The 24,782-nt window shown below is 43.0% G+C and overlaps 3 protein-coding genes across 3 annotated transcripts in view; 2 read left to right on the plus strand and 1 right to left on the minus strand.

Annotated features, from left to right (window-relative positions):
- The first annotated feature begins 739 nt into the window (after window positions 1-739).
- ankfy1 (ankyrin repeat and FYVE domain containing 1) lies at window positions 740-13,890 on the plus strand. The gene is made up of 25 exons (XM_085797363.1): window positions 740-795; window positions 2,618-2,825; window positions 3,039-3,157; window positions 3,560-3,695; window positions 3,854-3,977; window positions 4,543-4,692; window positions 4,799-4,964; window positions 5,135-5,339; window positions 5,445-5,513; window positions 6,230-6,432; window positions 6,532-6,629; window positions 7,140-7,341; window positions 7,504-7,602; window positions 7,715-7,868; window positions 8,032-8,200; window positions 8,364-8,482; window positions 8,579-8,735; window positions 8,839-9,039; window positions 9,548-9,724; window positions 9,831-9,978; window positions 10,589-10,679; window positions 10,953-11,077; window positions 11,700-11,846; window positions 11,969-12,059; window positions 12,173-13,890. Exons 1-25 carry the CDS (start codon window positions 786-788, stop codon window positions 12,303-12,305), a joined length of 3,501 nt encoding a protein of 1,166 aa, XP_085653489.1. The 5' UTR covers window positions 740-785; the 3' UTR covers window positions 12,306-13,890.
- An 11-nt stretch (window positions 13,891-13,901) lies between these two features.
- cyb5d2 (cytochrome b5 domain containing 2) lies at window positions 13,902-15,617 on the minus strand. Its single transcript, XM_085797391.1, has 4 exons — window positions 15,241-15,617; window positions 14,791-14,931; window positions 14,346-14,532; window positions 13,902-14,198 (listed from the first exon to the last, which is right to left on the minus strand). Exons 1-4 carry the CDS (start codon window positions 15,506-15,508, stop codon window positions 14,027-14,029), a joined length of 768 nt encoding a protein of 255 aa, XP_085653517.1. The 5' UTR covers window positions 15,509-15,617; the 3' UTR covers window positions 13,902-14,026.
- Window positions 15,618-15,684: 67 nt separating this feature from the next.
- Window positions 15,685-24,782, plus strand: part of zzef1 (zinc finger, ZZ-type with EF hand domain 1) — a 33,764-nt gene continuing 24,666 nt past the window's right edge. Inside the window, exons 1-16 of the mRNA XM_085797362.1 lie at window positions 15,685-16,298; window positions 16,983-17,127; window positions 17,257-17,451; window positions 17,579-17,762; window positions 17,874-18,073; window positions 18,816-19,026; window positions 19,165-19,281; window positions 19,956-20,134; window positions 20,382-20,480; window positions 20,570-20,661; window positions 20,758-20,903; window positions 21,183-21,288; window positions 22,483-22,701; window positions 24,050-24,141; window positions 24,269-24,504; window positions 24,592-24,725. Coding sequence (XP_085653488.1) covers window positions 15,837-16,298; window positions 16,983-17,127; window positions 17,257-17,451; window positions 17,579-17,762; window positions 17,874-18,073; window positions 18,816-19,026; window positions 19,165-19,281; window positions 19,956-20,134; window positions 20,382-20,480; window positions 20,570-20,661; window positions 20,758-20,903; window positions 21,183-21,288; window positions 22,483-22,701; window positions 24,050-24,141; window positions 24,269-24,504; window positions 24,592-24,725 — 2,817 coding nt within the window. The 5' untranslated portion in view covers window positions 15,685-15,836. The remainder of the gene's footprint in view (window positions 16,299-16,982; window positions 17,128-17,256; window positions 17,452-17,578; window positions 17,763-17,873; window positions 18,074-18,815; window positions 19,027-19,164; window positions 19,282-19,955; window positions 20,135-20,381; window positions 20,481-20,569; window positions 20,662-20,757; window positions 20,904-21,182; window positions 21,289-22,482; window positions 22,702-24,049; window positions 24,142-24,268; window positions 24,505-24,591; window positions 24,726-24,782) is intronic.

The following is a 24,782-nucleotide window of genomic DNA, read 5'->3' on the forward strand; positions in this document are numbered from 1 at the left end:
TAACTTAAAAAAAAGACTTGACAAGAATATAAAACTTCATCACCTGTTGCTGTCAAGCTTTTTGTACAGTACATGTAGAGTTATGTCTGTTTTATTCATTTCAGTTGAACAGACATTTTACAGTGCCATAAGTGGCCTCACCAGAACAGACCGTGGTTGTGCTCAGTCAGTGTAATATAATTTACAGTGAACTACACACTCGTGATTTTAATCAAAAAAAGTGTCAGATGTGCCTTTTGTCATACATGAATCAGTTTCTGCATTTATTTATTTCACTGTTGTTGCAGTATGGACATGGGGACAGTGTCCATTGTTGTCTGGAGCCACATTTCTATTGTATTACTATGCTCCGGCCTTTTGTTATAAACAGTCTATGGCCCCCCCGGCACATTAACACAACCTCTCATCTTGGAGTTGGACTTTTACAAGGAGCACCTGAAGGTAACGTGTCTGTAATGCTCTTGGACGTAAACACACCTACTTTCCGACTCAGGTCTTTGCTGGCAACCCTTGTCAGTAGCTAATTCTCACATTATGAAACTATTCCCCAGGGAAAAAAAATACCCCAATGATCAACGTGAACCGACTGAATGAAACAAGAGCACCTAATCATAATGATACGATTTATTCAATAGAGGGGAAAGGAGCATGTCTTGGACCAGTGGTGTGATTACCTATCCATTAGCGTGTCTTTGAACGCAGCACCAGCGCCACTGCCTACTATCTGTCTCCTTCAGTCATATCGCGATAGAGTCCATCAGGCCACGGAGCTAACGCTGAGCAACATGGCGGAAGGTATGAGATTGGGGTTTTTTCTTTTCTTTTTTTTCCTCCTCTCCCTTTTCTTGGCGTATTGCTTGTTGTTGAAATCGTCGGTGCTGATTCAACGGGTTGTCTCGGCAATTTATTAATGAACCGTACACTGTCTGTGGTTGAAAATACGAAGCACTGCGACACCCCAACCTCCTCTTCTCCTTCTTCTTGTCACACTCAGCTCAACCGTTGCTTGTTGCTAGCTGAAATTTAGAGCTAAGAAACCGGGCAAGAGATGATGATGATGATGGGGTGGTCTGCGGTAGGTTTTTATTAGGGAAGATTTGCAGATTTGTGCGTAAAAAAACCTCATTTTAGTTCACGTGATTCTCTGTTAATGTTGATATCGGTGTCTGGTTAAGCGCCATAGATTGCATCCAACTGTCCACTCCTCATACTATTTAGCTGTAAAAATCGTAACGATAACATTTACCGCCCTCGTTAACTGTCGCTGTTTTGCATTTTAGGATTTACTTTTACAAGCAAAAAAAATACTAATCATAATGCTGCCAATACTGTCAAATAGAGCGCAAATATGGGACAGGAGGCTTCACAGGACAGAGGAGGTGTCACTCACTCCCTGTCAGGTATCACCTGGCTGCACCACCTGGCAGAAGAAGTGCACCACCACCTATATTTGGCTTAGGCATACGGGAGCGTCTGCTGTTGTGTTCCTCCTTAAGGGAAATCTGCTTACCAATTTGGTTTCACCGAGAACAAACACCGGTCTGTGATGCAACTTAGTGTGTGTAACTCCTCTGAGCAGAAAGCACATTTGTTTGGGCATGTCAATTCATTGCATGAGTTAATTGATGAAGTAACATCAAAAAGATTGGGCAATTTATTTCTGTAAGTCTATCTTCCAATGCCCCAGTATTTTAATTGAATGTTTTTGTATTCACAGTTAGATCATTGGTGTATTGCTTTTGCAAAGTCTGGAAAAAGATTTGATCATTTTCACAGAATTTGCAGAGTGTTTCCAAAGTTTGAGTGAAGCAATTTAACTTGCTGATGCATGAGCAATGCTTTTTAATCCTGCAAAACCAAGGTGGATTTTAATGTATTAAAATAAATTGTCTGGCTGGCCCATTGGTTGTAAGCTGCTGCCCCAGCATACCACCCTTCCTGTGTTAAGCTGGTCAGGTGGTGTTTCAGAGACACCCCTTCTCTGTTCCTCATGACCATTTGCTGTGCCAGTAACGGTTTACAAGGGAGGACAAAGTAAGGTGCTGTCTCAGCACTCTTGGTTCACTAAAACTTTACTCGTATAAAGGAAGGAAATGGGCCTCAGTTAAACTCTGTGGACTTCTGTGGCTGAGACATGAACATGACGATCTGCAGAAATTGTATTTCCGCCACAGGAACAGGGAAAAGTGTCTTTCTCCTTAGATTTGCCAGTCGGTTTCTGTATTTCAGGGATTGTCACAGAGAATGCTGAAAATCATTTGCTACAACTTTGGTCACGTGCAAAGTGTCTCTTTAACAAGAACAAGGCCGGTGTTATGAAAAGCAATAATGTCTCAAGTCACCTTTCTCACATTATGAGTTGTTAAGATTCAAATCCAGCTTACACCTTTTATGGTTTGCTTCTTCCTGTCATATGATAATTGCTATAAAAGCCCTCTGAAAGCAGACCACGTTTTCTGACCACAGCAACTAATTGACGTAAATTCATTCCCAAACGCTAGGTACTGAATGTGCTTTGTACCACCACTTTAAATTTAAGGCAAAGTGTCCAGTCCAGTTCTAACCTGTTCTCCCTTCACTTGTGTGTCCTGTCTTCTCCTTCACCTTACTGGGACAGAGGAGGTGGCCAAGCTGCAGAAGCACCTGGCCCTGCTCAGGCAGGAGTATGTGAAGATGCAGCAGAAGCTGGCCGACACAGAGAGGCGCTGTGCCGTGCTTGCCGCTCAAGCGTCTGGCCAGGGCTCCCCCAGCCCTGCAGCTGCAGACACCTTCATCAGCCGTCTGCTGGACATCGTGGCCGACCTCTACCAGCAGGAACAGTACAGGTGAGGGATCTTGGTTGCTAGGGATACGGTTTAATCAAGGAGTCAGGCAGACGTTAGGTTGTGTGGTAGAACCGCCTATGTTCATCTTGATATATACATGTTCATGTTTTAAATAGTGTTGAGTTTGAGTGATGAAGCCAAATTATAATTGAAGAGCTAGAATATTTCTGACATATATGTTGTTTCTCAGAGATGATTGTTCTGGTTTTGCAGTGATCTGAAAGTGAAAGTCGCGGGGGAGACGCTCAGTGCTCATAAGTTTGTGTTGGCTGCTCGCAGTGATGTCTGGAGTCTGGCCAACCTGGCCACCACCTCTGAACTGGACCTATCTGGTGAGTGACCCTGGTGTCACGTCACTGTGGCGAAGGAGAAGCTTAAATTATTTTGAAAATGCACTCATTATATTTACTCAAATGTAATTGAGTCAACAAGCTTGGGTTAATAGATGATGACTCAGTATTTATTTTGGAGTGGATTGTCAAAGTCCAGTATCTGACACAGTTTTTCACTCTGGAGGTTTTGGCTTTCATGTCAGTTTAACAGTTAGCGAATCAGCAAGGTTTGAATTTATCACAGAAAATGAATCTGAGAGTAATGCTCCCAATGCTGTGAAATAAATGAATACAAATAATTTAATGGTTGTTATGTTGAGTCCAGTGGTTGCAGCAGAGGGAGGTTTGTAATTGATCACTTATTGTGAATCTCCCCAATTTTATCATATAATTCATCCCCAGATTGCAAGCCTGAGGTTGCCATGGCGATGTTGCGCTGGGCATACACAGATGACTTGGAACTCAGTGAGGATGATGCCTTTCTTATTGACTTGATGAAGCTGGCGAACCGCTTCCAGCTTCAGCTGCTCAGAGAGAGGTCAGTACAAGAGCATTGCCTTTTTCTTTTTTTTTCGCAGGCTTCATTAAAGTCGTAATTTGCCGTTAGAGGCAGTTTTACTGTTGCAGAGCATTTTACAAAGCATTATATGTGGCTTCATACTAGCCTGTGCTACATTTGTTTCGTCTTTGGGACAGGTGTGAAAAGGGTGTGATGTCCTCAGTGAATGTCAGGAACTGCATTCGCTTCTATCAGACAGCCGAGGAACTAAATGCTACCACCCTAATGAACTACTGTGGGGAGATCATTGCTAGTCACTGGGTGAGTGCCTTCAGGATTGTGTTTGTACACGGCCAACTGGGACATATTGGAGGTGTGTGTTTGCTTATGCATGCGGAATGAATGAATGAATGAACAATCATGATTACTATTATTATTTTTTCCAGTGATGCATTCTCAAACAATATTAAGTCAGTAGACACAAGGTCAGCTTTCATCAGTCCTGAGGCAACAAAATAAGTGTGCCTCTTCTGAATTCACCTGCCACATTTAACCAGACTTTGTTTCTCTGGGTTCACCCCTTTACTTCTTTGTTGGACGACAGATATATTGCCTAGCCAGTGTGCATTACCATTATCGTTTATGATCCTATAAATCTAGTGGACACAACTCGGCAGCTGTCTGAGCTATCTCTATGACTTTGGTGTAGAAAATGGCTGTTCACTGTCACCAGCTTCCGACACCTCCGTTCTCCATTTTTCTGTTTTTTTATTAGTTCAATCTATTTGAGGCTTCTATCTTTAGACAACCAGTGATGCCTGTTGATGTTTTGAGTCATCCGTCTGTGCTGATACTTTGTTGCGTTTCATTAACTGTCATTTATTAGGATGATCTGAGGAAAGAAGATTTCAGCACCATGAGTGCCCAACTTCTGTACAAGATGATCAAATCTAAAACAGAATTTCCTCTTCACAAAGCCATTAAGGTTGAGCGAGAAGATGTGGTCTTTCTGTATCTCATCGAGATGGACTCGCAGGTCAGTTCACAACGGACGCCATTAATTAACTGCTCACTAACTAGTGTTTGTTATGTTCTGTAACAGGTTTACATATTGTTTTTGACCATGTTACTTTTATTTTCAGCTACCTAGCAAGCTAAATGAGTTGGACAACAATGGTGACTTGGCACTAGACCTGGCACTCTCTCGTAAATTGGAAAGTATTGCCACCACTCTGGTTAACAACAAAGCTGATGTGGATATGGTGGACCAGAGTGGCTGGAGCCTCCTGCATAAGGCCATTCAAAGAGGTGTGGAGTTACTCTTTTAACTTCACACTTTACATCACCCATATCTTTTTCTTGTAGAAGTAAATCTTTTGGAGTTATATTTAAACATACTCACTTGATCAAAGTATTAAATGAACAATTTCAAAGCTTTTTCTGTCTTTATTCCCGAGTCTTTCTTCCTCTCTTTCCAGGTGATGAATTTGCCTCCATCTTCCTGATTCGCCACTCGGCTCAGGTGAATGCAGCCACAGTCGGGGCTGTGGAAACCCCACTTCACCTGGTCTGCTCTTTCAGCCCCAAGAAGCACTCGGTGGAGGTTATGAGCGGCATGGCACGAATAGCAGAGGCTCTGCTCAAAACCGGAGCCAACCCCAACATGCAGAACAGCAAGGGCAGGTAAGTCACGGGCCTGTTGGTTTCTGAACTTCGTTGGATAGCGGTGGCGGCCTCCCACCTCGCAAAGTTTGATGGTGTTTCAACTTCTGTTGTTGTTGTTTTTAGAACTCCGCTGCATGAAGCTGTGGCATCGGGGAATGAGCCAGTGTTCAGCCAGCTACTACAGTGCAAACAGTGAGTCACATTCTGCCTTTGTAAGGAAGGTCACACACATTGTCCCTGAGAAAACCACAACTAGATCATTCACTAAAATGGATAATGCATAATTTCTTCACAGCTCCTTTTGAAAATGGTTTTCATGCTTCCACAATAGAGGCTAGAGGGTTGTCTGTCCCATACATCATCAAGCCTTGAGGGAGTTTCCTCAAAATTGATAACATGACATTCACTTGCACTCAAGTATGAGCTCAAAGGTGACCTCTTAAAACAAGTTTTTGCCTCAAAACAAGAATTGATGGGGCGCCGAATATATATGCATATGCATACGCAGAGGCTACAGCTGCCTGTGCAGCCGGACCCGGTTCAAATTCTACATGTCATTTGCATACTGCATGTCATTCCCCGTCTTTCTGCCTCCCCATTTCCATGTCTCTCTCATCTGTCCTATCAATTAAAGGCAAAAAAACTAAAATTGCTTTAAAAAACAAAACAAAAATTGATGAAATGATTGATTGAAATTTAGACAGTTCTATACTATGCTGACAAATAGGAGTAGACAACAGATGGAACCTAGTCACTTTTTCACCAATATAAACCACAATTAATTTCAGAATGTGTCACAAACGAAACTCTGTTTAAAGGCATCAATATTCAAGTACATTTAATGCCAGCCTGGTTTCCTCTAAAGATAATCCTGGTTTTAACCTGGTGTAATCTGTCCATCTTGTTAGGCTTGATCTGGAACTTAAAGACCACGAGGGCAGCACAGCTCTGTGGTTGGCCCTGCAGTATATCACCGTGTCTTCAGACCCTTCGGTAAACCCATTTGATGATGATGCACCAGTTGTGAACGGCACCTCATTCGACGAGAATAGCTTTGCAGCCCAGCTTATCCAGAGAGGAAGCAACCCCGATGCTCCTGACACTACCACAGGTCCCTTTTAATAACCTCACTACGGTCATCATTGCTGCCTAAGTGGAATGGTGCCTATGACTTTAACACATTTCTCCCTCCATCTTCCTTCCTCTGTAGGAAACTGCCTCATGCAGAGAGCAGCGCAGGCAGGCAGCGAGGCAGCTGCTCTTTTCCTAGCTACTCATGGAGCAAAGGTCAACCATGTCAACAAATGGGTGTGTATGAACCTTAAGCAGCAAAACAGCCAACCAGTTACATAGTTTCAGACCTGTAATGTGCAAGTAGTTTGTCCTTTTTAACAGTTTAAAATTCTGACCTTTATAACAAGGTCCCTAGTCCCGTCAGAGTGATTTTTCAAAGGTCAAAATATGGTGTCAACTGCAGCAGCCTCTTTTAGTTGTAGCAAATCTGAGCCCATGGCATCAAAGATGTCAACTCAGATATCTTGATGACTGGAAAAAATGACAAAATACAAGATTTGTTCTCATCCTCTTGTCTTATTCCACAGTAAAAAGAGAGTAACAACATATCTTTCCTCATCTACTGCATCAGAGTGATGGCAACAGTATATCTGTAACATGCAGTGGAAATCTGAAAGTTCAAATCTGAATTTTTACATCTGCAAATCATTAAAACTGTACTTGATACATCAAAACAATATCATAAAATGTTGATTTAAATGATTTTAAATGATTTTGTATTAATTTAAACCATTACTATTGCAGGGTGAGAGCCCGCTTCATACAGCATGTCGCAGTGGGCTGGCGAGCCTGACAGCAGAGCTGCTCCAGCAGGGGGCCAACCCCAACCTGCAGACACAGAAGGCTTTGCCTGATGACACCAATGGTGTGGCTTTGCAGTCCCCCCTCCACATGGCCATCGCTCACAACCATCCAGATGTGGTCTCGGTCATACTCGAGCAAAAAGGTCGGTGCATATTTTGAGAGTCTGATACACTTGAGTGCCTGAAACTAATCTGTAAGAATGACAGATTTATTGTTATTTCTGCTTAACGTCACAACACATTATTGCTAATGTACTCAAATGTACTGAAATGGATCCACTTAATTCTTTCTCAATCTATTGCAGCCAACGCACTTCATGCCACCAACAACTTCCAGATCATTCCAGACTTCAGTCTCAAAGACTCCATGGACCAGACAGTGCTGGGCTTGGCCCTCTGGACAGGTAAACAGCAAGGCAGCAGGAAGTACAGTTAAATCTGCACTACCAAAATTATTTTTTTTTGCATGATGATCTGTGTATGTGATTTGTATCATGTATAATCTGGCCTTGTCAGGTATGCACACTATAGCAGCTCAGCTGTTGGGCTCAGGGGCTTCGATCAATGACACTATGTCCAATGGACAAACCCTGCTTCATATGGCCATCCAGAGACAGGACAGCAAGAGCGCCCTCTTCCTTCTTGAGCATCAGGCAGACATCAATGTTAGGTAAAGCCTGGGATATTATTCTTTTGTTTCATGTTCTTCTTAATCATAAAAGGGTCCTCCTGTAATTCAGCATCTTTCAGGTTTAATCATTTTTAAATTGTTAAGACAAAGTCCACGATTCTTCCATTTCTGATATTCATATATATTCTTTCTCCCCTACAAGGACCCAGGAGGGACAAACAGCACTACAGTTGGCCATCAGTAACCAGCTGCCACTGGTGGTAGATGCCATTTGCACAAGAGGAGCTGATATGTCTGTGGTGGATGACAAAGGGGATCCTCCACTGTGGCTGGCTCTAGCTAATGGTCTGGAGGATATAGCATCCACACTGGTGAGACTAATTCATATGATAATGTTTCGGTTTGAGTTACTGGCTCTCTATATGCACTTAGGCAGCAGCAACACTAAATCTACACTGAGGCCTTGTTATATCCAACACATAGGTTTTCTTATTTCCGTCCATCTTGACTTTGTCTCTTGTTTGCCCCACCCAGGTCCGCCATGGCTGTGATGCCACTTGTTGGAGCTCAGGGCCCTCTGGCTGCCAACAGACCCTCCTGCACAGAGCTGTCGATGAGAATAATGAGGTCTCTGCTTGCTTCCTCGTCCGCAGGTCTGCTTGTTCTCTATACCACACAGGTTTTATAAGCTTGATGTCCTGAGATTGATGTGAATGTCTTAACTCACTGTCTATGTCGTGTGCCTATAGCGGGTGTGATGTGAACAGCCCCAGGAAACCGGGCCCTAACGGTGAAGGAGACGAAGAAGCCCGGGATGGACAAACGCCCCTCCACCTGGCAAGCAGCTGGGGACTGGAGGAGGTGGTGCAGTGCCTTTTGGAGTTTGGAGCTAATGTTAATGCACAGGTCAGCCCTCCTGTCACATCATTGGCTGCTTTTTCTCTGATGATACTAAATGAGTTATAGATGTACTTTTTCCTCACTGTGTAATTATGTGTTGTTTCATCAGGATGCAGAGGGCAGGGCTCCCATCCACGCTGCAATTAGCAGCCAGCACAACGTCATTATACAGCTCCTCATTTCCCATCCGGATATTCGTCTCAACATCCGTGACCGTCAAGGAATGACCCCCTTTGCCTGTGCCATGACATATAAGAACAACAAGGCGGCTGAGGCGATCCTCAAGAGGGAGCCAGGTGCTGCGGAACAGGTAGCACTGACATTTCAAGATATTTTATTAATCCGTAAATGAAATTATCGTGTCACAGCAGCAGCATTTATACAGATGCAAAAGGAAACAGCAACCATTAGATACAACCATTAAATAAAACAGATTTAAATAAACAAAAAACACTAATTGGGATAAGAATAACATATTGCACCCTATCCATCATTAAAAAGTATTATGGCCGCAAGCAGAAAAGATTTTCTGTACCTGTCTGTCTTACATCTTGATGGGATCAGCCTGTCACTGTGTGTGCTTTTTCTAAAAACCTCTAATGCATGGAGTGGGTGACTGTCATTGCTCATGATGGCATTCATTTTTCTGAGCATCCTTACTCCAGCTATCTGCTCAACTCCTTCCTGAGTGATACCAGTGATGTTACTTGCTTTTTTAATTCATGAAATGCTTTAGTCTTCAGGATTACTGAGGCATCACTAACTAATGTGTTACAGTTACAGTATTCATCTCTCCTCACACTTTTCTTTCTGTCCAGGTGGACAACAAAGGGCGTAATTTCCTCCACGTGGCTGTGCAGAACTCAGACATCGAAAGTGTCCTGTTCCTCATCAGTGTCCAAGCTAATGTCAACTCCAGGGTTCAAGATGCAGCCAAGCTCACCCCCCTCCATCTGGCTGTCCAGGCCGGGTCTGAGATCATCGTCCGCAACCTGGTACATTTCTGTTGCTCCTCTGCTTTTACTGCCCACAGCAATTGGAGTGTTGATGACAGAGTGGTGCAGTTGATACTGTTTTTATTTTGCATTTCTCTGCTTCCAGCTGCTCGCCGGAGCCAAAGTAAATGAACTGACAAAACACAGGCAGACAGCACTACATTTGGCTGCTCAACAAGACTTGGCCACTATTTGTTCTGTGTTGCTGGAGAATGGAGTAGACTTTGCTGCCGAGGACGAGAATGGCAACAATGGTATGTTATATAAGTTTCTCTTTTATTGTGTGTTTGTGATCTAGGATCCTGCTATCAAACAAATACAAAGTCAAACTGACACATTTCTGATGCAAAGAGCCCAGTTTCTCACTCATCTCTTATATTACTTGTGTTGAATCAGTTTAGCCTTTCAAATATCAAAATTCAATTTTTAACAGCAAAGCATTAAAAAAAGAATATAATAAAGTATAGAGGCATATTGTGGAACTATACATCTGTATCATCAGTGGCCATAAGAATAGAAACCTGAAGTGTTTGGCAACCTTTTACACTGTCGCACCTTTTTTTTTTTTTTTTTTTTACAATACCCAAATGGTCGGATGCTCCTTCATGTGGGTGTTTTAGTTTAGACCTCAAGATTTCAAATCTTTTGATTATCAAAAATTATTTTTATATTATTGTACTAAAAAATATCTTATTTCCCTTGAATGTTCCTCAAGATTCAGAGCAATTCAAGTTTTTTCAACAAGTGCTGCAAGAATGGAGCTTTATATCAAGTAGTCATACTCTAGTCAGTGTTGCAAATACCATCATCCTTGCGAATAGGATTTCCTAAATATTTTCTCTGTATCTCCTGCTTTCTCCTCAGCTCTGCATCTGGCTGTGATGCAAGGCCGCCTTAACAATGTCAGAGCCCTTCTCACAGAGTCCAACATCGACGCTGAGGCCTTTAATCTCAGGTACATTTAGTTTCTTTCTTAGTCGGACCTTATGATCAGTTTAATAAATTATTAATGATACATTTGGGAAATTAACTCTGTGAAGCAGTAACACTGGAACAAGATGAGTTGCAGAGAATGAGACAGAAAGAGGACAACTCGTGCATAATTAATGTGCATAGTGGAAGATTTTTAAACATGCCTGCAACTATTATAGACATTATAAACATCTGCATGTAAGAAAAAAAAATCTTATGCTGACAACTTGCGTGTTTTTATATTGTGTCTGCTTAGGGGTCAGTCGCCAATGCATGTACTAGGCCATTATGGGAAAGAGAATGCTGCTGCCATTTTTGAGTTGTTCCTGGAGTGTATGCCTGAATACCCCCTGGACAAACCAGACAATGAAGGAAACACAGGTACTGTTGCTTCCTTAATAATTTCCTGTTGTTAAACATGGTGGTGGTCCAAAAAGTTGAACACACTGCAACTTAAAGCAGAAGTAAGCGGAATGTTTGTGTTAATATAAGTCTTAAATAGTTATATCTTCCGACAGCAATCACTTATATAGAGTGTTTGGTCTGAAACACGGGTCTGTCAGTCACTCTGCTCTGCTGGAAGCCGAGGAGAAAACTTTCCTTGTATCCTACAACCTTTATCCAATGAGGAGAGAGAACGGCATGAAGGGGCGGTCCTCTCTGTGTGTGCAGCCAAGGGATGCGCGTGAATGTGGTGACGTAGGGACGAGGGCGGGGACTGCTAACTCCATCGGCTGACAAGAAGTTAGCCAAAACGACCGGATCCCTTACTTCTGCTTTAAGACACCACACAAATAGAAAAAACACATGCAAATTCTATTTTTTCTATATTGGCATGTGTTGTCACATTCATGTTCTCTGATTTTGCATGTGTTTTCTTCCCTAGCAGTGGGTTACGTTCTCAGGGCCACCTTAGTTACAGTATACAATACACATTGAGAATAGCACAATACCAGTAGTACCCTTGACATAAAATGACTGTAATAATTGGATTTTATTATAGTTCTGCTCCTGGCCTACATGAAAGGAAATGCAAACCTATGCCGTGCCATTGTGAGGGCTGGAGCTCGACTGGGCATCAATAATAATCAGGGCATCAACATTTTCAACTACCAAGTTGCAACCAAACAGTTGCTCTTCCGCCTTCTAGGTAAGTGTTAATTATTACACCACTAGATTAAACTGACAGATCCACATTAAATGATGTATACATTTGGATTTGACCCCCGATTGTTATAACTTGACAGTAAAAATATAAATAAAATTGTTTAGATATGCTGTCCAAAGAACCCCCTTGGTGTGATGGATCAAACTGCTATGAATGTGCTGCCAAGTTTGGTGTTACAACAAGAAAACATCACTGGTTAGTATTTTTCTTTTTTAACATGTGTATGATAAATAATGTTTTCTTTGATTAACTCATGTGTTAACACTGTAAGATTAATCCTTTGTTTCCTCCTTGACCCCTCAAACTAGCCGCCACTGTGGGCGCCTGTTGTGCCACAAGTGCTCTATAAAGGAGATACCCATCATCAAGTTCGACCTGAACAAGCCAGTGAGGGTGTGTGACATCTGCTTCGACGTACTAACTCTGGGAGGGGTATCGTAATGTGTTGACCTGGATATCGTCCATCCTCCGACACTGGCCATGCCAGGCCTCAATTTGGCACAGTTATTCAGGCACACCAGGAGAAGGGACATCAGTAGCAGGACATACTAACAAGAGATTTCCCGGACAGTTAAGGACCCCATCGCCTTTATACTATTCCAGTCTATGAAAAAAACTATTAATGTTCTAGAGGGACATTTCAAATAGAAAGTGAAACATTGTCTTTTTTTTCTGTTTTGATCAAAGTATCTTAAAGTGGATTTAAGCAGCTCTCCAGCTCGGTGACAGCTGGACTGAGTCTGCTAATCAATTTCCCATGCTAATTGATGTGTGTTTGTACTGATGAGCTCTTATAATCACAAGCAGGTAACTGCAGAACACTGAGAAGTGATCAAAACTTTTGAAGGGGTTTTCCTCTTCTCTGTTGGGATATTTTACCATCCGCAGCCTACGTGCAACGTGGCCTGCCCAAAGACTAAAGATTAACCACTACAGAATGAGTATGTACATTCATTCAAGAGCCAATGCTGCTGTCAACCGAGAAGAGCAAAAATACAACATGCCCCCAGATCTAGATTCTCAAAGACTGAGCTATCAGCATGTCCTCTGTAATCTTTCATTATTCACTCTTCTGTCACCCCAAATATGTATCGACTGGATGAAGCTGGACAGGCCAGGAGGATATAAAGGGAAAGGAACTTGGTTTATTTTTTAAATGAGCATCATTTCCAAATGCAGTCTAGTCTATTTTGTTATATTTAGAATTATAACACTGACATTGCATTACTTTACCATTAGAAATGACAGGAGGCACAAATAGATGAAGCAAAAATCATGAAATTCTTCATGCAATGGGGTTGTGTTTATCGCCATGATTGGTACATAATGTGTCATGAAGTCCTCAACCAAATTAAAATTGAAAGACTCAGTTTTTAACATGGCAAGTTAGGAAAATGTGACCTGGGTAAAGCTTGTTTTATCATGAGAAAGTGTGGTGCCCCAAAAAAAACAAAACTCATTGATCAGTTACAGAAATGCCTATTATGCCTATGCATGTCAATTAATTTGTAGCCTTTACTAGTCATGGTCATAATCAAAAATCATATCTGAAAATCAGTCACCAAATATTACATTCCATTTTTGACCCGCCGTGTGAGGTCTACGTATGAAGTTGTGATCCTAAGTCCCCATGATGTTGCCTCAAGTCAAGTCGCTGTCTTGACCCATCACATTTAACGCTTCTTGATTTCTAACAGGTGCACTTTATCAAGATCACATGACATTTCCGATCATTGGGGAGAATGTGTTGGGTGGCCAGTTAGTGGGGCCTCTTTAAGTATTGTTAAATTGTACAGATAAATGTGTGATATTTTTGACCACTACAACTGTTTTGTACTTTAATGCAGTTTGTGCTTGTCATTGTGACAAACCTAAATCTTGCCTCTGTTAATCTTTTATGCACATTGTTTAATCTTTTATGCACATTGTATTGTATCTGTATGCTCAGATATCTAGCCTGTCTCTTCCTGGTGTATCCTTTTAGAGAAAGGGAGGACAACTTTACATAAAGGTCATCAAAAATGAATGCATGGAGAGTTCTTCATTTCAACTCTTTATTATGAATAAGTTAATCGCTGTGATTTACTAGTAGAAATTGTGTTTTCCTGAGTGTTTTGCTGGTAGGCCATGAATGGGTCCATTTTGCTGCGTTGGCCTAGAGATTAGAACTCAACAGAGCATGAGTCAGCATGTGAAGGGCAGCCTTCATATTTCTGCAAGTTGGGATCTTCGTCTGCTGCAAATGGGTCTTCAACACAGACACAACGAACAGCATTGGTTCCTGCAGAGAAGAGTTTCCGCGGGACGCCCGTCCACTCTCTTACTACACCACCACTGATGAAAGGGAAGAACACAAGTCAAGGTCCTGATGAATACCAGTAACGATTGGTAGTGCAAAACATTACCGGTATGCAGTACATCACAACATTGTTATCAGATGTAGGTTTGCTAATATTTGATTAGACCAGAACTATTCCAAACCTCTTTTTGGAGCACCAGACTCTTCCTCCTCTGGCAGCACTCCACTCTGAGTTACAGGCAGGGAAGCGGATCATCTCAACCTCAGACTTGGCCTTGAGTCGCTGGCCCTCTGCTAGTGATGCTTGGACCTGCAGCAAGGCCTCTGTGGGCTGTCCAGTGTCGCTATAGAACCGGCCTATAACCACACCTGAAATTAAAAAAAACATTTATTTTTTCCATGAAGATGACTGGTGTCTGCTATTGAAAAATTGTGTAAAACAAAATGAGTCAGCATTTCACACCTAAAGGGCTCAAGACTGCACAATCTTTGAAAACCCCAGATAACCATTTACACTTCTTAAAATAATTCTGAACTGAACCAGATCTTATGAGACTCTATAAAAAGGTAACTGTTGACTAATTTTTATTATTTCAAGAAATGTACGTACCAAAAGATTTGACGTACCTACAGTGTGATAGTCCCTCTGGTAGAAGGCCAGCCAGTCATACAGGGCCACCACCTGCAGGGGGGAGAGACTGGACACATCATCCTTCAGGCCACTCTCCGTGAAGTCTCCAGTGACGAAGGCCAGTGAGGCGTCTCTGCCTTAAAATACAAACACACATACTGTATAGTGCAGCTTTTACAATGTTGGAAATAATCATTCTAATTCATGTTTGTTGAGGGGTTGGAATAATATTCAATATAACCATAACTTGCTTTATGCAATTTCTAATCTATATATTTATCTCGTCTCTATTGCCTGTACTGTTATTGCATTGTCATACCTTTTTTCTCTTACCCTGTGAAGCCCCCTGAGCTGCACTTGCACTGTGCATGAAAGGTGCTATACAAATAAACCATTATTATTATCATTATCATTAATACTGAGAGGTGCAAGAGCGGGGTAATCACCTGCCATGAAGTGATAAGCACCACCTGGTCCATAGTGCTTATCTCCCTTGTTTACATCAAAAACCTGCCCCAGGATGGCCAGGTAAAGGCCCTTGCTGTCCTCCTCGCCGTCGTACAGTGACAGTTCATGTCTGCTCAGGAGCCGCACGCGGGGCCCCTGGGTTGATTCATCAATTCCAAATCTAACGGACCAGTCGCGAGGAATGAACAACACTGCCAACGTCACAGATAAACACGCCACTAAAACATAGCTGAGCATGCTGTTCATACAGGCCTTGTTGTTGTTGGTATTTCGTCCATTTACATCATTTCACATCCTCCTTTCCAGAGTAATTATTGACACCGCAGGCGCTTCCGTGAACGGAAACCAACCGACCAACCAACCAACCAACCAACGGACGCGCATGCGCAAACTATCAAACGTTCCAGGCAAGTTGACGTACAGTACGTAACGTCAATGCGGTAGTAGTGAACGGCAGGCAGACTTGTAGCTGTAGGTGAACATAGGAGAGGTCTGACCGGCACAACCGTCTCAAAACTGACACCCAGCGGGCCGCAGGGATTTTGGGGGGGCGTCGTAGATCGGTGAAACAAACATGGGGAACGCGGAGAGCGGCTGCGGCGGCGGCAGCGGCGACGAGGAGGACGTAGAGACGGAGAGCCCCGGCTTCGCGGAAGACAGTCCGGCCTCTGCGGCCACTGGCGGCGGTGTCGGAGGCGGCGGCGGCGGCGGCGGTGGCGCTGCTGCTGCTGGTGCTAGTGGTGGTGGCGGCGGCTCCGGTGCTGGAAGAAGCGGAAGGGGATCGAATAATCTGCCCGTTCCCACCGGCGGACCACCCAGCCCCGGGGTCCTGTTGGAGCAAGTGAAACTGAGAGAAGCGGCGGCCCGGATTAGTGACTCAGGGGTCGCCATTCAGGAGTCTGTCCTGGCCGGGAACGAGGGTGTCCTGGTGCGGTGGCTGGAGGACCGGCTGAACCGAGGAGAGGAGTCTGTCAATGTTGAACAATTTTGTGAGATGTTGGAGAGTAGAGATGCCCCCAGAGATGAGTGTGAAGAGGTATATAAAGATACGGAAAAGCGTGTCTCTTATAAGTAATGTGAAATGTCATGATTTGATGTAGCCTATGTGTGTCCCAGGTACAGCATGAGAAGGCAGAGCTGCTGATAACTTGTTGTTTATGCCCATTTATGATGAGTGATCAGTAAATATGATTGGCTAGTGAGGCCCTGATAGGGGGGGAGGTATATTATCTGTTATCTGTAATCTTAAGGGTGTGCAATGAAAGCAGTGATATTAGCTGTCAACTCAACATGTCACCTTTGCTTTCCAGCATTGTGGTCTGGCATTTCAGCGTTTGGCCTCTTTGAGGGTAGCACGCTGCTTTGTTGCCTGCTGGCTGACATTTGTTGTCTAACTAAATGAATGGGTTAAATAATGAATGTGTACTTTAGTCTGCCTTTGGCTTTGTGTGGCCTGACGTTGAATGCCACTGCTATGCTTTAAAATCAACACACTACATTGCTTCCCTTAAAAAAACATAGCTTTCAGCTGTAGAGCTACTATTTTCCATGTCAAATATGAACAGGCGGAGGATATATGTAACTTTATAATAAGATATAGAGTTAGAGCATCTTGTGTGCCTTTATAAATGACGGGTGCCGTTTGTGTCCCTATAGATACTGGTGATTGTGTCAGTATACAAAGTGTCACAATGTGTACTGTCTGTGTCATCTGTCTCAGGCTTTCGGACAGTTCGATGCCGAGGGGGATGGGGTGGTGGACGTAGAGAGCATGCTGATTGCCTTGAAGAACTCCAATGGAGCTAATCTACAGGGAGAGCTGAGTCATGTGATAAGACAGCTTCAGGCGTGCTCCCTAACCCCAGGTATGAGATGTGATTTGTTTACCTGGGCAAACAAGGCCAATCTGATTTGGATAGTTATTGTCATCACAAGGCAAAAGGGTTAACCCTGCAAATCCAATCTTCGCCTCTGTTCTTGTAATGTCTCTACAGGTTTTGTTGACATATTCTCCAAGACCAAAGACAGGTTAGGGGCTCACGCCTCTAAGATCCTTAAATTCTTACACAGGAATCGTATCCCAAGCAGTGCCATCCCCTTCCCCATCTTAGAAGGCTATAATAGCATCTGTACCATGAGGTCCAGTGTGGTCCAGGATTTCTTAGAGTTCATCTTGCAGAAGGAAAAAGGTGAGCACAAAAAAATGGCTAGCTACTGCTGAATATTGGTTTTAATACATATTATAGCTGTGCAGCTGTTTTTACTTTGCTGCACGACTTTGAGACGGTTGTCCTCACCTGTGTTTGTTTCTCTCAGATTTAGATATCCAATATAGAGCAGAGCTGGACCGTGATCCGGAGGTCGACAAAGTCAAGGTTGTCACACAGTGCTACAGTACAATTGAAGCTTCATCCAACGTGTCTGACATTTACAAGATGACAAATGGCGAAACGACATCTTTCTGGCAATCGGACGGCAGTGCACGCTCACACTGGATCAGGTAACGTGACCCCCCCAGGATTTTACAGCTGATTGTCACACATGCTTGATTGACAGGAGTTATGGTCAGTATTAATTTCAAATGGAAACCTATCTGTTTTTTGTTTATCAGATTGAAAATGAAACCAGATGTAGTTTTGAGACGGCTGGCCATCGCTGTGGCTTCCAATGACCACAGCTACATGCCTCAGCTGGTCTCAGTTGCAGTGGGGAAAAACCGGCGATCCCTGCAGGAGATCAGAGACATCCGCATCCCCAGCAATGTCACAGGCTATGTAGCTCTCTTGGAGAATGCCAACATCTCACACCCTTGTGAGTCACCACCTGTCAATCTTGTCTCTTAGTTGTGTGTACTAATCATGGGCTTTTGTGTTCCTTCACTGATGCCTGCTCATTAGCTCCCCTCCGGTGAAAGCAGAGCGTGGTGTCAGCTACAGAAGAGCAACCGGGTTCATAGATAGTTGAGTGGTTAAATGCCTCACTTTATAATCCTCATACAAGCTGCCATGAACCTCGGACTGAAGGGAACTAATCCAGGGATTGATGTTTTTTTTTTTTATGTTTGTTTTTTCCTCCAGTTTTAATTCAGATTTTTCTCTGGGGTATTAAAGGAGAATCTGTACAGCCAATAGGCTACATTCCCACATTATTAGTAGTTGTCTTGTCACACAGAAGCTAGACTGAAACTGACATGATTGGGTGTTTCAAAGAAATATGAATGAATGAGGACAGAACCAGAGGCAGCTTTGAGCCAAACAGTCAGAAGAATACAAACAGAAGTTTCAGTGATGGGAACAAGTCATTTGGTTTGTAGTTTTAACTGCAGGCTGTGTCACTCAGCCTTGTGTTTTGTAATTGGCAATGCTCTGTGCTGCCAATGGTTTAAGTAAGCAAACTGTATTTTTTTATTGGTAGATGTGATGTTTTATTCCTGACTCGCACAGTCGACATCTATTTTATAACCCCTCTCTGATGATGGAGCAAATTATGTGACATTTCTGCGCGATGTATTCCATCAGTCTGCTAACTGCATTATCTCCTCACCAAACCCCAGACATCCAAATCAACATTAAGCGGTGCCTGAGCGACGGGTGTGACACTCGGATTCATGGCTTGAAGACTCTTGGTTATCAGATTACCAAGAGTAAAGAGGTGTCTGTTTCGGATGCTTCGGCCATCTGGTACCTGTCTCTCCTCACCTCTTTGGTCACCGCGTCCATGGAGACCAACCCTGCATTGGCTCACACTGTCCTACACAGTACACAGTAAGACACACTGCTCATGCTTTTTCACAAGAAAATCGATGTTAGTAATCAATATGATGTTTCAGCTGGTCATGCAATGGGTCAAGTGTAATGATCTGTCCACTCAGTGTTGTTTTTCCCTGTGTGCTCTTCTTCTAGAAAAGCCTTACGCCACATGCCACCGTTGTCCCTCACACCGTCATCCACAGAGTTCCCCAAGTTCTTCTCTCTGAACATCCTGGAGGAGGTGGATGGATTTCTGCTCAGGATAGCAGAGTAATGAACTGCACACTCACCCATCACTGCCAGACTATAGCGCTGACATCATCACTGTGAAATCAAAGTATTGATTGTGTGTGGCAATGACACACTGTTGGCATTCCATCTGATATACTGTAAATCCCTTTGTGGTGTTCAGGGTCTGTCATCGACAGCAGCAACAACATCACTGAACTGATCTCATCAGTCATGTTGTTATGAGCTCTATTAAATTTTTTAGCTGTAATGCATTTAACATGAAACTTTCACGCAAGAAATATATTTCTACTAACAAATCAAATAGTCAAATTGTTGAAGTGTAGTGTTTGTTTACACATTATTTGGACCAAATGTAACCATCATTTTGTAGATATTAAATAATAATATTGTATTTATTACTATTATTAGACTTTTACACGTTTTTACACAGGCAGACACAGGAATAGGTTATGTATTATTCATTGGGTATTAATGGAAATATAATTTTTTGCCATTAATGATAATTAGTCCAATATTTTACTGGGCAAGTAAGCATTGTATTAATATATAAATACGTATATAGATTTATTTGGAAGAAAAAAAAGTAAACCTGCCCTTTTAGATGTTTTGGCAATCTGAAACACAAATGATTATGTAATATGTCCACATGCAGCCCAAAACTAACGTATGTTTGTTTCACTGCTCCTGTGTAGCTGCTGTGTGAGTCCCGATGCAGAACTCACCCTCCTGGCCTTCGCTTTGGCCAGAGGCAGTGTGGCGAAAGTGCTCCAGGCCCTGTCCTGCATCAGCGATCATTTAGAGACCGAGTACAGGGCCTCCTCTCTCATCATGTCTATGGCCGCCGTGAGGCTGCGACTACTCTATCGCAATGGTAACGTGACCAAGACCAACCCTACTTTACTCTCACTCACATGAGGACATTTGAAACCATAGACCTGGGAGAGAAAGTGCTGATGCATTAGTAAACTGCTAATTCTGTTACAAAGCAGCACTTCAGTGTGGTGTTCATAGCCTTTCAGTGTAGGAGTGAAATTATATCGGTATGGAAAACGATCAAATGATTATTAATGTTGTTATGGAAAGTAAGCATAATGATGATGACTGATGTTGAATTGCAGGGAAGCCCCTCCAGCTTCACCTCCAGGCCTGTGATGTCAAGAGTAAAGAGGAGAAATCTGGGCCAGAAAACATGCTCACAGAATCTGCCACCGGAGACGGTACGCTGAGAGCCATGACAATTCATCCTTTACTGTAAGTATAGCTTGAAAATTCCCCCAAGTACAACTGGATGTCTGTCCCTCCTCAGGTTTTCTCACCGAGAGCGGCAGGAGGAAAGCCAGTGTGATCCTGTCGACAGAAGACCAGAGCAATTTCCAGGTCACTCAGATGAAAATCAAAGTGAGGCTCCATCTGACATTATAGAATCAGTGATAACTCTGACAATGATATAGGAATACTGTACATAACCTTTGGTCCCTGGTGTTGTGTGATAAGGTGCGGAAAGGAGCCATTGGGGCCAAATGCGGCTTGGTGTTTGCTTACAAGGAAGAAGATCCGTTTGATGCAGAGAAACATTTTAAGAGGTTCAAGAAGTATGACACGTGGGACTACAAGGACTACAAAGAGTTTGTACAAGACAAGTAAGGAGGATCATTAAGTAACTGTGTGTATAACCATCACATCTCAAAAAAAACCTTGAATAACAGGTGGCAAATGGGATGAGCAAACAAGTACTGAGGAATACATGTGGCTAAATATATGACGAGGGACACTGGAGCACTTCAGTGAACCCTCCAGTGTAATAACAGTGCAGTAGACAGTTTATTTCCCTGTGTTGTGGATATCCCTCAGCAGTGTGGCTGTTTGCCTTAGTGGTTTATGTGAATGGCTGACACACCACTCTGTCACCTGACCTGCAGTGTGAAGATTCCAGCACAGTGTGAGGACGAGCCCATTGGCTGGTTTGAGCTCGAGGAGGACTGGAACGATGTGGAGATCAAGCTGCAGCAGTGTCGAGTTGCAAAGGTACTCACTGCATCCAGAGAAAACTAAGACACAGGTTTACTTAGTCCTCTTCAATCATCTGAACCCCATTATTCAATTCATTCATTAGTTTTTTGTATCTCACACCTCAAACAGTTAGTCATCACCCGAAAGTTAAAAGGATAGTTCAACATTTTGGCAAATTGGGCCATTGCCATAATCCCTATAGTCATAGCAGTAGGTTCGTTACCTGTAATTGTCGGTGCAAGCTATTTTTAGAACGGCGGAGCAGAGCCGCGAGCTGCTCAGAGCTACGCTACAGAGGCTCATGGGATTTCTTGGTTTCCCTCATCAAACTCATCAAATACACAATCCAACAACTCCAAAACGCTCTGGTGGACAAGTTGTGACCTGCACATTCACCACGCTATGAGATAATAACAGAACGTTACGAGACAGAGTTGTTTTAGAGGTAAATGCAGAGACTGCTTGCCAAAAAACGGCCACCAACGCGAATATGCATCAGCGGTTTTGCATGAATTTACCTTGAAAACAACTCTGTCTCGTAATGTTCCATTATTATCTCATAGCGTGGTGAATGTGCAGGTCACAACTTGTCCAGGAGAACATTTTGGAGTTGTTGGATTGTGTATTTGATGAGTTTGATGAGGGAAACCAAGAAATCCCATTAGCCTCCGTAGCGTAGCTCTGAGCAGCTCGCAGCTCTGCTCTGCCGTTCTAAAAATAGCTTGCACCGACAATTAAAGTTAATAAACCTACTCCTAAAACTATAGGTATTATGGCAATGGGCCAATTTTCCAAAATGTTGAACTATCCCTTTCAGACAGTGGCTAAAATGATTTTTAATGTATTTTTTCTTATGGCTGTCAAAAAATAACACCACCCATAAACTGATCCTACTGCAGATATTATGTGTGTATCCAAAACATGAGACTGTATATCTTATCAGCGAGGCACGTTGTGGCACTGGGTGGCATGTTATGCCATCACAATAAACACAAGCAGTGCAGTTTCCTTTTGAGTCACACATCCACAGTCATGCCATCATCACAAAGGCATGAAATATGTGAGTGATGTTTTCTAATCTTTCAGGAAATGCCTTAGGAAATTGTCTAACCCTTTGAGAAAAAAATAAAATAATGAAAGCATATACTTGGGAACAGTTTTCAAAGCATTCGTCTCAAGTAGGAACCCTCTGTTTCCTTGTCTCCCCAGTTCCTGATGGTGAAGTTCATCTGCACCAGGCAGGACTCTGCTGAGCGTCTCGGTGTCCAGTCCATCAGTTTCAGTGGCTACATGTGCCCTGGGGCAGAGAGGCTGGGAGACCTGGACGACCTCAGCCCAGAGGGAGACAGGGTGGACCGTGATGTTGTGAATGGACTCTGCCTACTGAACAAGACTCTGTTCTTCATTCAGCAGCTTACGCGAGACATGGTAACTACTGATCTCTGCTTAAAGGGATAGTTCAACATTTTGGCAAATTGGCCCATTGCCATAATCGCTATAGTCATAGCAGTAGGTTCATTACCTTTAATTGTAGGTGTAAGCTATTTTCAGTACGGCGGAGCGCAGCAGCTGGCTGCTCAGAGCTACGCTATGGAGGCTAACGGAATTTCTTGGTTTCCCTCATTAAACTCATCAAATTCAACATCCCAAAACTCCACAGCGCTTTTGTAGACAAGTTGTGAGCTGCACAACCACCACGCTATGAGATAATGACGGAACGATACGAAACGGAGCCGTTTTCGAGGTAAATTCATACAAAACCGCTGATGCGCGTTGCGTTCAGGGACAGTTTTTCAGCAAGCAGTCTCCGTATTTACCCTGTATTTACCTCGAAAACGGCTCCGTTTCGTATCGTTCCGTCATTATCTCATAGCGTGGTGGTTGTGCAGGTCACAACTTGTCTACAAAAGCGCTGTGGAGTTTTGGGATGTTGAATTTGATGAGTTTAATGAGGGAAACCAAGAAATTCCGTTAGCCTCCATAGCGTAGCTCTGAGCAGCCAGCTGCTGCGCTCCGCCGTACTGAAAATAGCTTACACCTACAATTAAAGGTAATGAACCTACTGCTATGACTATAGCGATTATGGCAATGGGCCAATTTGCCAAAATGTTGAACTATCCCTTTAAGGATTGTGCAGTATGTGCATTTAAATCATTAAAATTAGTAGCATACATTAAGTTAGTATGATTAACAGTAAATGCCACAGTTCTATTGCTGAAAATATTGAAGGCTTTTATACTTAGTGATAGTTTTATGTGCAGTCATATTATATTTTGGGGGAATCATTTCATGGCACCATAGAGCAGACAGTAGACCAGAAGACTAGTGGGAAATATCTACCATCATCATTCTCCTCTTTAGAATGAGCTCACATTAAGAAACAACAAGTATAACAAAGAACACGTTGATGCATCCACTTTCTGACAGGAAGAAAACAGTCCATGAGAAATATAAGCACTTAACATACTAGTGGCCGGATATGGAGACTCTACAAAGAGTCCTCACTATGGTACTGAAGTAGAATATTTCATTTGCTAACTAACTTACAGCTTTATGCGTTTGGTCTCATTTCTTTTACGTTCTGCACATGCATCAGTTTATTAATGATAGATTAGTCTGCTCACTTGTGACCATCACCACTAGCAGACATTGCATACATTTCCCTCACATGTACAGAGCTAGGGGAATGAGTTCTTCATGTCTCTGACAGCCTGATGGATGTGTCCTGTGTTTTATTGTTGAACACTGTCAGACCGTTGACTGTCTGTTTCTGCAGGATTCCTCTCATTTCAAGCAGAAGTATCTTCTGGACTTTGGTGGTCTCAACCTCAACCTCTTCTGGAACTTCTACAGTAAACTCAGGGAGATGTGAGTGATTGTGATTGTACTCTCTGTCCATACGCTCATCAAAGCAATAATTAAAATTTGGAGTGATCCAAAATCCAGACATATTATTAAGATGTCATCTGTAATCAATCTTGTGTCTTTGTCTCAGTGAGGGAGAGGAGGTGTTGAAGAGCAGAGTTCTGCTGCTCCAGTTGATGCAGAACTGTTTCCCCATGCTGCCCAACCCCCTGGAGTCCAAGGGCGCAGTGGAGAGTAAAGGGTCAGATCAGGGAGCAGCGGCAGCAGCAGCAGCAGCAGCAGCTTGTCCATCCACATCCAGCAGTGTAGAGCCCCCGAATGACACAGTTAAGGCTGTGATGGAAGTCTACACTCACCTCTGCCACAGTAAGAACCTGTCAGCAATTCATTACACAATAGCAACTCTCACGACTGATTTCTCAGAAGTAACATTTTCTGATGTTTGTGTTTTAGTTGTGGATGGCCCAGCGGGGGAAACATTAGTGGAAAAAGCTTTACACAAGGAAGCAGTGAAGGCCATTCTTAATGGAGCTGCCATTTTCTTCCCTGATAAACACGTCAGACGGGACAAACTCTTCCACATGATGGTGAGTGCATAAAAATGATAACAACAACAACAAAGCCGCAATATGAATGAATGAATG

Source organism: Trachurus japonicus, chromosome 14 (genome assembly GCF_045865225.1).
Source record: "Trachurus japonicus isolate A0001 chromosome 14, Traja_1.0".
In the NCBI taxonomy this organism is placed as follows: domain Eukaryota; kingdom Metazoa; phylum Chordata; class Actinopteri; order Carangiformes; family Carangidae; genus Trachurus; species Trachurus japonicus.